General features: G+C 38.8%; 1 protein-coding gene across 13 annotated transcripts in view; it reads left to right on the top strand.

The window, feature by feature from the left end:
* Positions 1-788: 788 nt before the first annotated feature.
* The window catches only part of MYBPC1 (myosin binding protein C1), a 99,309-nt gene continuing 85,512 nt past the window's right edge, over positions 789-14,585 (top strand). For 4 of the 13 annotated variants that reach the window (XR_016037637.1, XR_016037638.1, XM_055396323.2 and 1 more), the window contains exon 1: positions 792-966. Coding sequence is in view for 10 of the 13 variants with exons in the window: in XM_055396323.2 (XP_055252298.1) it covers positions 942-966 (25 nt within the window). In the remaining 3 variants the exon portion in view is untranslated. Of the gene's footprint in view, positions 967-14,585 lie in introns of all 13 variants that reach the window. The other 9 variants (XR_016037639.1, XM_055396325.2, XM_055396320.2 and 6 more) reach the window with 6 other exon arrangements.

Consider the following 14,585-nt stretch of genomic DNA (forward strand, 5'->3'; position numbering starts at 1 on the left):
TTCCTAAAGAAACTTCATATCTACTAGCAGTCACTCCTATCCCACCTCCCTTCAACCCCAGGCAACCACTAATTGAGTTTCTGATGCAATAGATTTGCCTATCCTGGGCATTTCATATGAATGGAATCATACAATATATGGTCTTTCGTGTCTGACATCTTTCACTAAGCATAATGTTCCCAAGCTTCATGCATGTTGTAGCATGTATCATTATTTCATTTTTTTGTATGCACTGTAATTTTTGAAAGGATGTTTCTTGAAACAAAGATAAAAGCTAAATATTCCTTAATAGAAAATTTTGCTATTCTTGGAGGAGAAAATGAGACAAAATATTCCACATAGAGATTTGGCTTGACAAATAAATATTAGTATGTTGATGAAAAATAAGAAAAAATTTAAACCCAATAATTAAGAACAGACAACAAAAAGCTAAAGGGAACATAACATTATCATCAATACAGAGGTTTTTCTTTATAATCTTAGTGAAAATTAAGATATATGTTGAATTAACATGTTATGATTTTTAATTTGATTTAATTTTTTATTATCAGGCAAACTTTTTGCTTTTCTGAGTTGACACATGCTTCTGTCAGACAGAAAGAGAAGAGCAAGAAGGAGCACGAGGCTGCAGCTGAATTTAGAAAGTCAGAGGTACTCTCATAGCCACATGAGATGAACAGAAGATTCCTTCCAGTAGGCAAGAAAGCAGAGTGCAGGCAACAGATGTGAGAAGGTGCTCATAGCTGTTGAGTTCCAGCATCCTTGAGCTGAAGAAGGGGTGGTGCAAACATGATTGACATTCACAGGGAATATAAAAGCACCAGACTTCTCCCCAGCTGCTTGTCACACTGACCCGTACCATCTCTCGACTGCTCGTGGGGTTTCTGTCAACTAGTACTGGAAAGGACAAACTGCTTGGAGAATAACATTTTATTGTGACCATGCCAGAACCCACTAAGAAGGAGGGTAAGATTCATCCCTAGATCTTTCTGTTGTACTTTTTAATAAAACATGATTTTTTTTTGCTATTTTCAAAAAATATCTAATTTATTAAAGAGACTATAAGATAATATAATACTGTGACTTAAGGAAAAGAACCTTTAGAGTAAAAAGACCAGAGGGTAAATATAGGAAGAGTATAACCAATTAAAAAATATCTGATAATGATCATTTATGAAGGAACATTAACTAAAATGATCAAATTAGAATTTTATCATTAGTTGCAAAGAATCCTTAAAGTTTAATTTTCTTAGGTTCAGTCACAAATTTTTCACCGTGTATTTACAGTTTGTGGGGAGTGGGAGGAGTTTGGAATGCTTTCTTAAATAGTTAACAAATTTGATCAAGATTTCAAAACAGAATTTGTGACAGTATTTCACGATTTGCTATATTTTTCTCATGGAAAGACATTTAAAATATGCAGATGCAGTTATTTCTTGCTTTTATCAGTTTGGAGCTTTATTAATTATGACATTATTATAATCTTGCATGGGAAAAAAAATCAAACACCTTGGTTAAAGAATATCTTTGAATGTCAATGACAGACTGTGTTCTTTAATGAGATTTATTGTAGGTAATTTCATAGTAAGCTTTTAAAAATAATTAAGCTGAAAATAATCTTCATTAGGAAAAATGCTTCCTCCAATAAACAGCTTCTCCTATCTATGAAAAATCAGTATCTTAAAACTACTTATTAATAATATAAATAAGCTGAAATTCAAAATTACTAAAATTTCTAATGAAAAACAAATTAACAGCAGAAATATATTGAATTTAATTTTAAATGGTAACATCTTTTAAAAATACTTTTCTCATTTGTATTAGTCTTCATTCAGTTCAGTTCAGTTGCTCATTAGTGCCTACTAAATCTTTGTTTTTCACTTTTGCAAATAAAAGCAACAAATTGGCAAACGTTAGCAGAGAGCCAGAGCATAAAAATGGTATTTAGCTTTTTTTTTCATTTTTGATTCTAAAAATTGCTTTTAACCATTATTTTGAAGAGCCTTGGAAAAGATGCTAGATGTTGAATCCGAAGTTGAAATACTAACCAAATTACCAAAAGTTTTTGAAATATATTTTCTTTATGTAATTAAGTAACCAGTGTTGACAGGCTGTGGTGATCAGTTTACAGGTTGGCTTTACTTAGTGGCGGAGGGCATTGATGGATGAAGTCTTCTACCCGAAATAACCACACCAAATGCATGCATTAATATGGGAACTTAATCCTGACTATCAAGCAGTGAGTCCAGTCCCTGCTGAAGTGTCTTATTTGTAATGCAAATGATTTACTTGTGTATTAAGTGTCCTTTTCATTTGATCTGTCACTTGACTAGCCTCTTCAAGGCTTATTTGGATGAAATGCATTCTATGTTTCCTGACTGAGGACAGAATATTGTTTTAATTATCCTGCATTTAGTGGATGAATTTGCATGTGTTATTTTAAAGCCCACTGAAAAATGACAAGAAAAGCTGAGAAACTAATAGGTAATATGAAGAGCTATAGAGCCTATAAAGCTAATTAAATTACTTGGACTGCTAGATGTGATAAAGTTTTACTTTTTGTCTGACAACTCAATCTGATCCATTCCACTTTTAAAGACAATGAAACTAGCGAGACAGGAGGAAAATATATCTTTAACTTCAGCCCTTCCCCCACCCCAGCCCCCAAAAAACCATGTATAAATTTTGGTTATAAATCAACATACAAAGCAAAGTGCCTATTATCTTTTGCTATAAAAGCACTGTGACTATTCTGTGTGGGAGTTGCCCCCAGCACAGTAATTTTATACTCAGATTCTTTGGTTAGTTTAAATTTGGATGGTGGGGAGTCGGGATAAAAAGAAGGTTACTGATATATTTAAAATCCTTTGAGGAAGTACAGGGATTTTTTTGGTTTCCTTACCAGCAGAACTGATTTTTAAAGGAACTACACCTTGAAGAGTTTTCTTAATGAAATCATTGCATTTTTCTGTTGTTTACATCAGAAACGTAAGGAGTATAGCAAGTCAGGGGCTATTCTGGTCCTTGCACCTTCTCCCAATTAATGTCATTTTTACTGGGGTTGAACTACCTTGCTGGCTCAGATGGTAATGTGGGAGACCTGGGTTCAATCCCTGGGTCGGGAAGATCTCCTGGAGAAGGCAATGGCAACCCACTCCAGTATTCTTGCCTGGAAAATCCCATGGACGGAGGAGCCTGGTAGGCTACAGTCCATGGGGTCACAAACTTCACCTTCACTTACTGGGGTTGGTTTTGTTTCATATACATATGCCTCTGAAAGACAGTCTCAAGAATAAAATGTGCCGCCAAAACAGTTCTACAGAATCCTTTCAAACTATCTGCAGAAACACCCCCCTCAAGCAGGTTTCTCCAGCCCTATGGGTCTCCTTACATCTCTTCCTTAGCTGGAAGAACCATGTCCAGGCAGAGCATAACTGCCTGCTGTAAATCTTGATGACACATGAGCTGCTTTGACCTTCCGAGGATCCAGGAGCACTTGACAACTCTTCAAAAGAGGCCGAGTTTTCAGCACCTGAAAGTGCAAAAGATGTCTCTCTCAAATGCCTCTCAACCTGCAGCAGCCTAATTCTGGGAGCTTCAAGTTTGGTCTTGGGAGAGTTGGTCTTTCTAAGGAGAAGGGGGAAGTATGGTAGTACATTTAGACCTCATGCTGCTGCTGCTAAGTCGCTTCAGTCGTGTCCGACTCTGTGCGACCCCATAGATGGAAGCCCACCAGGCTCCCCTGTCCCTGGGATTCTCCAGGCAAGAGTACTGGAGTGGTGTGCCATTGCATGGAGGGACTCTAATGGAAGTAATTAGTCAACAGCCCTTATTTAGATCCTTCAGAATATTCTGGATGACTCAGTAAGCTCTTTCTGAGAAAGAAATTTCTTTTTAGGAAGAGCTTCCCTGGTGGCTCAGACAGTGAAGAATCTGCCTGCAATGTGGGAGACCCAGGTTTGATCTCTGGGTTGGGAAGGTCCCCTGGAGAAGGGAATGGCAACCCACTCCGGTATTCTTGCCTAGAGAATCCCATGGACAGAGGAGCCTGGTGGGCTACAGTCCATGGGATCACAAAGCGGTGGACATGACTGAGCCACTAACACTTTCACTTCACTTCCCTTTGTCCTCTCCACCTCTATGTTATATATTTATTCATTGTAGAACTATACTATTTGTATTGCCAGTTCCAAAGACAATGTCTGTCTTAACACTTTAGATTGATGCAGATCTGACACCCAGTAAAAGTAAGGTGTTCTAATCAAACAGTGAGAAGGAAGTTTCAGATTTGTGGGAATCTTCCAGGATGTCTTGCTGATACATTAATTTACCTATCATCAATTAATTGAGCGCTTACTGTGAGCTGGATGCTGGGATTTCAGAGACACATGTAACATCGTCTCTGCTCTAAAAACCTTTACGGTGAATTGCCCTGGGTCTCACTGAATAAAAAAGTCATCTTTTGCTGAAACTCTCTTTTCCTGTCAAAAAGTGGTTTTGTCAACATGAAGTTAGAAACATGCAAGAATCTTATGCTGTTAATATTCTTGCCTACAAATCATTTCTTAAGAATTTTTGCTCTGTACTATGTAATGATTAACTGTCGGACTCTATAGAACCTAGAAAAATTCTTTTCTAAGACACCAAGTTAAGTTGTTAATGTGAATTTCACTTTTTGTGATATATCAGGCCCTATTATATTTCATGCACTTAACTTGTAGGAAAAAGGCAAAAGTTCCTTATTGGTGCTTACAGGTCATTCAAAACACTTTGAGAGTGTCATGGTAGATTTCTCATCTTCATTGTAAGATCTTTTGTTGAAAACTCAAACATATGGCAAAACATACCTTCACTGATGACTGTAGTTTTAAGGGCCATTCTAATAACTTCAAGAATCAAAAGTATGGCATTGTTGCTACAGATTCGTTTGCTACTTCAACATGCAGTATCTATCTATTCTATCTTGGCCTATTTCAGTAAGCTTAGGTGGGAACAAGGTCATGGAGAATAACTTTTTCAGTCCATAGGAGCTTTTCCTTTGCTACTTCTTTTTCTTAGTCACTAGAGATTTCACTACATTTTAAGGTTCTGCTAAGCCCGGCAATGGCAAGCCACTCCAGTACTCTTGCCTAGAAAATCCCATGGATGGAGGAGCCTGGTAGGCTGCAGTCCATGGGGTCGCTATGAGTCAGACATGACTGAGCAACTTCACTTTCCCTTTTCACTTTCACACATTGGAGAAGGAAATGGCAACCCACTCCAGTGTTCTTGCCTGGAGAATCCCAGGGACGGGGGAGCCTGATGGGCTGCCGTCTATGGGGTCACACAGAGTCAGACACGACTGAAGTAACTTAGCAGCAGCAGCTAAGCCCCAAACTTCTCTGAATGGAAAGCAGCATTCATCACCTCTTACCTATTTCCCAGCATCACTCAAGGCTTAGTCATCATCAGAAAATGAGCCTTGGTGATGGGAAACCTCCCTCTCATATATACTCCTTGACCTTCAGTTTCCACCTGGATGAGGCTGGATGGTCTGTTTCAAACACCAAAGTAAATTTGTCTTTGGAGAAGTTGTATTACATATAGAATATTATTTTTCTCTCAAATCAGAGAAAAGTAGGGACTTCTCTCGTGGTCCAGTGGTTAAGACTGTGCCCCTAAGGCAGGGGGCCTGGGTTCCATCCCTGGTTAGGGAACTAGATCCCACATGCAGCAAATAGGACCTAGCACAACCAAATAAATGAATAAATATATATATTTTTAACTAGGGAAAAGTGCATTTGTTGAAAGTAATGAAAAGAAAGGGAGAAGAGGGAGGAGGTATTTGATTGAGGGCGGCTATTTTCCTCCAAACTTCATGTGGTTCATTTAGGCCACATTGAAGATTTGGATGAAGAATAAAGAAGTTGCATGAATGAGTGCCAATGTTTTCCCCCACTCCCACCCCGAAAAAACTGCCAGTCTGTACTGGCCATGCACAGTGTAGATTTGAGCTATCTGCTGTAAGAAGGAATACTCTTGGGCTAATACACACTGGAGGGGCTTACTACTTGGCAAAATCATTCTTTTTCAGTAGCGTGCTTTTATGACTGTCCGACTGCACCTGTTAGGAAGATAAATAAAGGACTGGCCAATTCTTTCCTCTCAAGCGCCCTAAATATATCTCTTAAAAAAAAAAAACTTTGAAAAAACAAGTTGTATCTTTGTTTCTCATCCAGTAAGTTTGAAGAAGGCTCCCCTAGGCCTTGCAAAGAGCAGGGATAAAGGAGTTCCTGAGAAGAACAAAGGTTAGGCTCTCTGACTATTCTGGACCCCAAGAGAAAGGAAAAAGAGAAAAACATAATCTTTGCTCTCTCAATGCCACACTTTATTCTGTCCTGCGATACAGCCTTGAAACATTTTAGATTCCTTGTGGACACACACTTCACAGAGTTCTCTGATTTTTAGCAATTTAGAAGTATTCCTGAATTTGACATGAATGTTAGAATGAACTGCCCAGGCTGAAATTGCTCTAAAGAAATGCTTGGACTTAAAAATAAATAAACAAACCATCTTTAAAAAAGCTTGAGTGAACATAAAATGATGTTATTGCAATCTTTTTGGAAACTCATAGATGCTTTCTTTTAGAGAGAATTGTGGAAAGAGGCTGCCATGAAAGGCAATAGAATGCTGCTGTTTTACAGCCCTAGAAAGCAGTTTTGTTACTTTTGCTGAAGTCTTTTATGATTGTTTAATTTAAAATTTATTTTTCAACTCTTTATGGTCAAACAGAAGAATTTTTATTGTTAATAATTACAGTTTTATCTGCTTGCCTCCTTAATTAGTCTATGAAACCTATATTAAGAGACACAAAATACTCTTGGCAGCCCATGAATTCTGTGGTAATTCTAGACCTCATCTCTAGGCGTACTTGGGTGTGTTAGATAATAAAGAACAGAATTAAAGTTCTAGCAATAAAAAATAAACAGAAAACTTCTAATTTCATGTGTGTTCCTGCAGAGATATGACCATGTCCTTTTCCTTCTTTTCTTTTTTTTTAAATCTTTATTTATTTATGGATGTGTCAGATTGTAGTTGCAGCATGCAGGCTCCAGAGCACGTGGGCTCAGTGGTTGCTGCCCATAGACTTAGCTGCCCCATGGCTTGTGGGATCTTAGTTCCCTGGCCAGGGGTCAAACTGGCATCCTCTGCACTAGAAGGAGAATTCTTAACCACCTGGACCACCAGGAAAGTCCCCCGTTTCAGCTCTTGAGGGGGACAAATGTCTTTTCTGGAGTCCTTAGCTTGTTCAGAGTATTGCATCCTGTGTGTTCTGTCACTAAGTCATGTCCAACTCTATGACTCCATGGACTGTAGCTCATGTAGGGAAGCCCAGCTAATACACAGAAAGGTAGTTATTGAAATACAGTGTTTTTGAGTTAGGTTAATCACGAAGTAGGTATCGCTTATTGAAGAGCAGTTTTCTAAAATTTAAAAGCATAGTCATTAAGGAAAATGAAACTATGAGAAAGAAGAAAAGACTTCATCAATTTCCTGTGTGTGCGTGCTAAGTCACTTAAGTTGTGTCCGACTCTTTGTGACCCTACGGACTGTAGCCCATCAGGTTCCTCTGTCCATGGAATTCTCCAGGCAAGAATACTGGAGTGCGTTCCATGCCCTCTTCAAGGGAATCTTCCTGACCTAGGGATCAAACCTGCATCTCCTGTGGCTCCTGATTGCAGGCAGATTCTTTACCACTGAGCCACTGGGGAAACCCCTTAATTTCCTACATGTATGCAAACTGTCTCGCATTGGAGAGAACAGAGCATCTGTCCCCACAGCTTTTTATAAAGACAGCCCCCAAAATCAAAGTGATGACACTGTTGCACCCAAATCTCTTCTTTGTGGATAGGCCCAATTATAATTTATGGAGTATGTTTGTTTTGGACAGCCACACGAATAGACAATAAGCCAAATTTTCAGGATGTTCCCGTGCAAGGGGCAGATTAATTATGCACTTTTACATGCATTTCCAGAGTAAAGTTTTAGATCCATCCAACTGGGGCATGAAGTGGTTGATTTGGCAAAGAAAAAAATACCAGGATCATTTAATCCCACGTTTATTTTTCTCTCTAAATTGAGTTCCCAATAAGATAACTGAACTCTGACTTTCATTATGCCTTTCAAGTCTGAATTCCACTTTGATAAGATTTTTGCCCTTTTATACTGCCTAAGAAATCTTTTTATGGACCAATTTGGCACATCAATACAACACCAAAAATAATGTTTATTTATATGTCAGATCTTTTAATTTTGTTTTTTGACTTTTACTTTAGATATTTACAAGAGCTTAGGGTTCAATTTTTTTTTCTTTTTCTCCAAATCATCTAGTTTTTCCTCTCTGTGTGTGTATGTGTTAGTCGCTCATTTGTGTCCAACTCCTTGCGACCCCATGGACTGTAGCTCGCCAGGCTCCTCTGTCTATGGAATTCTCCAGACAATAATACTGGAGTGGGTTGCTATTTTTTTCTCCAAAGGGTCCTTCCAACCCAAGGATCAAACCAGGTCTCCCGCATTGTAGGCAGATCCTTTAACGTTTGAACCACCAAGGAAACCCAGTTTTCCCTCTAAATAGCATCAAATCTCTAAGTTCCTCAGAAATTCTTTGCTTACAGCAAGTATTAGCTTTTGCCTTCTATAAAATTTTATATCTCTTGGAACAGAAAGTTCTGCTTTTAACTAAAAATTCACCTTATTATATAATTCTACAATTTAATTTCTCATTTTTTTAGTTACGTGCCTTTAGACTTATTCTTCATCCAGTATGTATTTTGGCTTTTTTCTTATGTGTACTAGGTAATATTCATCATTAAGCATAGTGACATAAAGTTAACTACTCACAGAACATTCTAGACAGCTCAGATTCCTGCTGTATCATGTATTGAGATAGTTATACTTCATATGTCTCAGTTTCTTCATCTGTTAAATGTGAATAATAATAGTAACTAGCTCACTGGCTTTTTGTAAGAATTAAATAAGTTAGGTGAAAAGCTGAGAATAAACTGTTAGCGTGTAATAAGAACTTAAGTCCTTTCCTTCTAAAGCAGCAAACTCAGAAATTTTGTCGAGCCTAAGGTATTAAATGCCTAAAGTTTAATATAAACTTTGAGGGTATTTCTGCCAACACATATCAAACACTGTAAGGTATGTTACAACCATAGTCCACCTCTGCCTGGTGTTAATATTTATAATACAGTCCCAAACAGCTGTGGTTACAGTCATAGCCATCACTGCCACCACCATAAGTATTTCTTTTTAGACTTGAAGTAAAATATCTTTGCTTTCACCCATGGAGGCTCAGATCAGAGGCCTACACTTTAGAGCATCTGTGGTGTTCATGCTGAAATGTGTCATGTCCAGCTGGGGGTCCCCAGTTGTTAGTGAGGTGGTGATAACCATTGTGGGGGCATGGCCTTTCCCACTTAGATGAAAGAGTCACCCTGCACAGTTGAACATGTAACTGTATCCTCCACCAAGGGCTATAAGGCTTGGGTGTGGGGGGCATTAAGATTTCCCTTCCCACCCAGGGTGCTATTGGCAGGTGGGGAGTTTTCCTCTGGTCTGAACATTTCTGAGATAGCCACATAAAGAACTCTCCATGACCGTGTATGAATATGGAGGGTGATTGATTGAGTGGCTGTGTTTACTGCTATGGAATTTTATTTTTATGACCCCACCTGGCATCAGGCCTGTCGTTCCTCTATTTTTAAAAAGTCACCCAATGTGTGGCCCAGCAATGGCTTGGGAAAGGCCTGTAAGTGGTTTATTCTGATAACCCTATAACCACAGAAGAGTGATATGATTGTAGGGATGGTCTACTCAGGAGCAGACCTGTCAGGGAAAGACAAAATGGGATGAAAGGGAGAAATTGTTAATGATTCAAATCACTTTTGACCTGTGCTAAATATTTAAACTTCAGCTTGGGGAAAGCTTCTTCTATACCACTATACCCACCTAAGTTACTCCCAGCCCTCACTTTGTTCTTACTTTAAACTATATTAAGAAGAACAATAAAGAGACAAGTAATCAGATTTTAGCTAAAGATCTCATTTTCATCCAGCCCCATGTTAACAGTGAGAAGCTATTTGTTGCTCTGTGATAATCACCAGACTTTAATCTTCCTGTGTGGAACGACATCTTAAGTTAAAACCATGTAATTTGAACAATGGAAGAGCAAGTTAACTAGGAAAGGGAAAAAACCCTGTGGATTCAGGGAATTTCCATCAAGTTAACTAATGAGTCATTGAAAATTTACTGCTTGATGTACAAATAGACTCCACCTATTCACAACCTTAAAATATAGTTTTTGGGGATATTTGGCCACAGTAAATGTTAATAAATATTAAATTGATGGAATCAAATTTTGAATAGCTGGAGTTGATGGATAGTTAATATCTCATTTTGTTCTTGAACCTTATTATTTCAACAAATTTGGATATAAACAGACTTAGAATATAATAAGATGTAACTCCTTGTTTTGAAAAACAAAGTACAGTGGATATAATTTAACTTTGTCATCATTTATAGATATCAGTTATCTTACCACATGATATCTGCAGAGCTCAAATTATTTGTCTTTTTGTTAATGAGGCCAAATTGGTTTGTATTTTGAATTTGTGTCCAACTTTGGATAGCTTTCCTGTTTCATCCCTTGCCAGAAGGCTGCTGTCTTCTTTAATTACTCTTATTAGTCAGTGTGTGAAGCTGTCTCCTTCTCTTCCCTCTGTTGTTTGCTTTGGATCCTGGCCAGGTCAATAATCTAGTTGAGCAGGACTACACTGCAGGGTACCCCATTTAAGGAGGCACTCATTCTCAAGGTCGTGGAAATGCAAGGTCCAGACCTGAGTGTCAGTGCCTCGGTAAGTGATGCTCCCTAGTCATCTGACTCCCCTCACCCTAGGTCCAGTTCCAGGACTGGGGACCCAGGTGAGGGATCTTCTCTTGGGAGTAAAGTATTTGAGCTCTGAGAGTGCCAGGTAGGAGGAGCTTGAGAAAATTCATTTTGCTTCTCAGAAGCCCTTATAATTTGCTGATCAGCAGCTGTTATCTGGATAAATAAGGTTGCTATATAGCTGAATTCTAAATAGGGGAGGTGATACTAGACAATATCACCCTTTGTTCCTATTAATTATGTACACTGTAGAATAAGTTACTGCCTGCCCCCAAATCAGTCTGTGGCTTTTATTTTGACTGATTCACTCATTTTTATTAAGCAAGGGTACAGATTTTTCCTAAATGATGCATATGACATGAGTTTATTTTTTTAAGTGTACACACACAAAATAATTTTCAAAGATTTACCATAAATTCTAAATAATTCTCAAACTTTTCGGTCTCAGATCAATTGGCATTCAGTCATTGCTGAGGACATTAAAAAGTATTTGTTTATGTGCACTCTATTAACACTTACTGAATTTGAAATTAAAATGGATGAACTTTTAAAGTGTGAGTACAAAGCACACGTTCTATTAGCTGTCAGAGTGTTAACATCATCACACATTATATATCTTTTGGAAAACTCCACTGCCTGTTTGTGAAAGAATGAGTGAAAAAGGTATAAAATGTCTTAGTGTTATTATGAAATTAGTTTTGACCACATGGACTCCTCAAGAGGGTTTCAGGGGCTCTTGGAGACCCCAGATCATACTTTGAGAATTTCTGTTGTAAGTCAGTATACAATTGCCTCTGCTGCTGCTAAGTAGCTTCAGTCGTGTCTGGCTCTGTGCAATCCCATAGACAGCAGACCACCAGGCTCCGCCGTCCCTGGGATTCTCTAGGCAAGAACACTGGAGTGGGTTGCCATTTCCTTCTCCAATGCGTGAAAGTGAAAAGTAAAAGGGAAGTCTCTCAGTTGTGTCCAACTCTTAGCGACCCCATGGACTGCAGCCTACCAGGCTCCTCTGTCCATGGGATTTTCCAGGCAAGAGTGCTGGAGTGGGGTGCCATTGCCTTATCTGATAATTGCCTCTAAAAAATGTATAATCTCCCCTTAAATCCTGGGTGTTCATTGGAGGGACTTATGCTAAGGTTGAAACTCCAATACTTTGGCCACCTTATGCGACGAGTTGACTCACTGGAAAAGAGCCTGATGCTGGGAGCGATTGGGGGTAGGAGGAGACGGGGACGACAGAGAATGAGATGGCTGGATGGCATCACCGACTCTGTGGACATGAGTTTGAGTGAACTCCGGGAGTTGGTGATGGACAGGGAGGCCTGGCGTGCTGTGATTCATGGGGTCGCAAAGAGTTGGACACGACTGAGCGACTGAACTGAACTGAATAAAGTCCAGACCTGTGGCCCAAAGTGAATACAACAGGAGACAAAACAATCATATAATTGTGAAAACATTAAATTACACCTTAATTTGTGTCCGAAAATCTTGATCTCTGATGCGTAAGCAATATGGTCTGTGCAAATCCACTGTCATTCCTGTTTGCTAATTTTTTTGGTGGCCTTTATGATTCATATAATCAAAACTTCTCTAAGTGCAATGAATGTCCCCATGCAGACAATATTTTACATTAAAGTGGTTTTCATTGTGCTATTATCTAGGCATATGAGAGACGGGCTGGGACATGACTTGTGCCAGACTTCACTGTCAACAGTGTTTATTGTATATTTAATCCAGAAGAGAAGACAATGCTATAGTACCAAATGTTACAAGAGTTGGCCAGATAAAACCTTATTTACCACAATGTTTGCAATATATAAAGCATTCGTATATTTTATTTCAAACCAAGAATTTGACTTTTAGGGAATTTCCTGGTGGTCCAGTGGTTAAGACTTCATACTTCTGCTGCAGGGGATGTGAGTTTGATCCCTGGTTGGGGAAGTAAGATCCCACATGCCATGTAAGGTGGCCAAAAGTAAATAAAAATTAAGAAAAAAAAAGAACTTGACTTTGAGAATAAGAAATAATAAGAATAGCACGCAATTTTCTCCTGCACCCCAGGTTACCAAAGGATGGTTTTAGCACATTTGTTTTATCCAAAAAAAGTGACAGAAAGCCACATAAACACAAAAAATGATGTTTAATGATAACAACTGTTATTATGTGTTCTTATTATCTTTTCTATGCCTATTAACATAGTCATATAATGTAATTATGCTCTCTGTGCTTTTAAAAGCCTAAATTAAATTGCACATGAGGGCCCATAAAATAATTTTTAAGTAAATCAAACAGTATATTATTTAAGCAGTGAGCCCATGGGAAGAAGAGACCTGGGTTGTTTATATCATTTTGATATATAGACACAGAAAGAAAGGCAGATGCCTCATTAAAACTTAACATTTTTTCCCCTTTAATGTATTGACCATGGAACCGTCGATTATGGAAAATAGAAATAGACTGCATTGGAGGGAGCCAACCATTTATGGAGTACTGGGTGCCTAGTCTTTCAGCAGAGAACAAGAACCACATATGGGCTGTCTCTTTTATAGCGGCCACCAGTGCCCGTCAATTAGAAGGCCCTGGCACTAACTGCGCGGGCCTGCCATTGGTGGCATACCTGTGCTTTTTACAGTAGGTGGTCATAGGAAAAATCCACCATAAATAGATCAAGCCCTTTGAAAGCATGTCAGTGTCGCAGAGGGAAAGAAAGGCTATATCCGTGAATTAGGGAGGATCAAGGACAGCCGCCCTTGCTGAAGGAGCCTTAGTTGCTGGTTCAGAGTCTGGTTGATTTTTATGTTGTCCATGAAAATATTTCCTGGGTTTAATTTTTCAGAGTATACTGATTTCTTTCAAAAACTGTTTAAAGACAGCTACTTACTTAACCCTGCTTCTTGAGTCCATCCTGTTGGTCTGTTTTCCAGTGGAGGCAATGGGGAAGGATGGATGAGGGAGACAAAAACCCAACTTTATTTACCTGGGAAAAAAGTCCCACAGAATTTGCCTTTTTTAAAAAATTGAATTTGTTACAATATTGCTTCTTTTTATTTGTTTGTTTGATTTAGTGTTTTGGTTATTTGGGCCGCAAGATAGGATCTTGGGCCACAAGATAGATTATTTTGGTCACTTGTAGGATCTCAACTCACCAACCAGGGATTGAACCCACACCCCCTGCATTGGAAGGTGAAGTCTTAACCACTGGGCACCAAGGGAAGTCCCTGCCCTTTGGTTTCTGAATAAGCAGAAATATAGCAGCCATTGGAGAAGGAAATGGCAGCCCACTCCAGTATTCTTGCCTGAAGAATTCCATGGACAGAGACGCCCGGTTGGGCTCCTCTTTGTAATCACAAAGAGTCAGACACAACTGAATAAAAACCAAACAACAACTTCCATAGATGCCTATTTGCTCAAATCTCAGAAATTAGAGAGCTTCCCAGGCCTTGTGTTTCCTGACAATTGCAACATGGTAAAGCTGGGTGATAATGGGATTGACATAGTTGGCTGAGGGTTATTTGCTAAGAAAACTATCCTAGATTTTGAAAAGGGGAATCCTTAGAAAGGCAAGAGGTGGTGATTTTATTTTGTTTATTTATTTGACTTCGCTGGGTCTTAATTGTGTCACATGGGATCAAGTTTCCTGACCAGGGATTGAACC

The sequence above is a fragment of the Moschus berezovskii genome, chromosome 6 (assembly GCF_049115385.1).
Source record: "Moschus berezovskii isolate FMDL1 chromosome 6, NW_MosBer_1.0, whole genome shotgun sequence".
NCBI classification, from domain to species: Eukaryota; Metazoa; Chordata; class Mammalia; order Artiodactyla; family Moschidae; genus Moschus; species Moschus berezovskii.